Genomic DNA, 1,431 nt, shown 5'->3' on the forward strand with positions numbered 1-1,431 from the left:
CAACCGGTGTCCAGCTTGGACTCTGGGGCGCCCGGAGAAGACTAGGCCTGTAGAAAACGCGTGGAGAGGCGGCGTGTAGGCCGGAGGAGCGAAAGGGCATAGAGGACAGGGAGGCGAGCACAGGAGGAGAAGCGGAGACAAAGAGGAGCGAGGGGAGCCGAGGGGAGCGCGGAGGCGCAGAGGGGCCGTGGGCGCTGGCTCAGGGGGCGGCCCCAGCGGGCACGCTGTCTGGCTGGCGGCGGTGGCTGCGTCCAAGGCCGGCGTCGCGCGTTCCTGCATCCTCGCAGCCGGCGGGCCCTGGCCTTTCAGAGATCGAGGCGCGAGTGCAGCGCGCCGGTCTTGCTGTCGTGGTCCCAGTAAGAGCAATGCATCATGGCGAGCTCGGGCTGCCGGGCGCAGGCGAACTGCAGGCCGGGTGCGTTGGTGGGCGCGGGCGCCGGGGGCGCGGCAGTAGCCGGGCTGGCGGGGCTGAGCTGGCCGGGGGGCGGTACCCTTGCCCGGCTGGAAATGCGCGGGCGGCGGCCTGAAGGGTCGTTTCATGCGGCGGCGGCGCCGGTAGTTGCCCTTCTCGAACATGTCCTCGCAAGCCGGGTCCAGCGTCCAGTAGTTGCCCTTGCGCTCGCCGCCGCCCTCGCGCGGCACCTTGATGAAGCACTCGTTGAGGCTGAGGTTGTGGCGGATGCTATTCTGCCAGCCCTTCTTGTTCTTCTCGTAGAACGGGAACTTGGCGATAATGTACTGGTAGATGCCGGACAGCGTGAGCCTCTTCTCGGCGCTCTCACGGATCGCCATGGCGATGAGCGCCACGTACGAGTATGGGGGCTTCTGCGCCGGGTCCGGTTTCTCCGGAGCGGCGTTCTCGGGCTCGGGATAGCTAGCCATCATGACAAAGCCGGCGCGCCGCGGCCGGGTAGTCCCTGCTCTTTTCCGCTGGCGCTGGCGCGGCAGAGTCCCGGCGCACAAGTCCGCTCACGGCCGAGTCTCAAACTTCTGGAGACTGCGGATACCGCCCGCGCTCTCGCTGGCGGCCTCTCGCGCCTCTCTCTTCTTTCCCTTCCCCTAGGGAGAGGTCGGCGGGAGTGGAACTCAGCCTCTGGCCATGGGCAGTCCGCCCAACAGAGAGGGGCTCCGGCTCCGCCGCCCCTCCCCGCAGCGCTCTTCCCCTCCCCCCACCCTCCGGTTTCCCGAGGCAAGACCCGCGTCTCTGGCAGAGCTGCCTCCTGGAGTCCCTAGTGCGCCAGGAGCCTCGCTCTGTTCTGATTCGTATGGGCTCCGCCGAGTTCCGCTTGCGTCAGGCGCCTTCGCCCCTATAGCGGGGCGGCCAGCCGCGCATGGGAGAGTTCATCTCCAAGTCACTTTTTGTAAACGCCCCGCACAGCCCGGACCAGCCTGCCCCCTCCCAGCGAGCTTAGGGGGCCCGGCGGACAGCCG

General features: G+C 68.5%; 1 protein-coding gene across 1 annotated transcript; it reads right to left on the bottom strand.

Annotated features, from left to right (window-relative positions):
* Positions 1 to 305: 305 nt before the first annotated feature.
* On the bottom strand, positions 306 to 882 carry FOXL2 (forkhead box L2). Its single transcript, XM_024750727.1, is given in 2 exon segments — positions 306 to 488; positions 490 to 882. Coding segments are annotated over 2 exon segments (576 nt in total).
* Positions 883 to 1,431: the final 549 nt, after the last annotated feature.

The sequence above is a fragment of the Neophocaena asiaeorientalis genome, unplaced genomic scaffold (genome assembly GCF_003031525.2).
Source record: "Neophocaena asiaeorientalis asiaeorientalis breed wild unplaced genomic scaffold, Neophocaena_asiaeorientalis_V1.1 scaffold276, whole genome shotgun sequence".
Taxonomy (NCBI): Eukaryota; Metazoa; Chordata; class Mammalia; order Artiodactyla; family Phocoenidae; genus Neophocaena; species Neophocaena asiaeorientalis.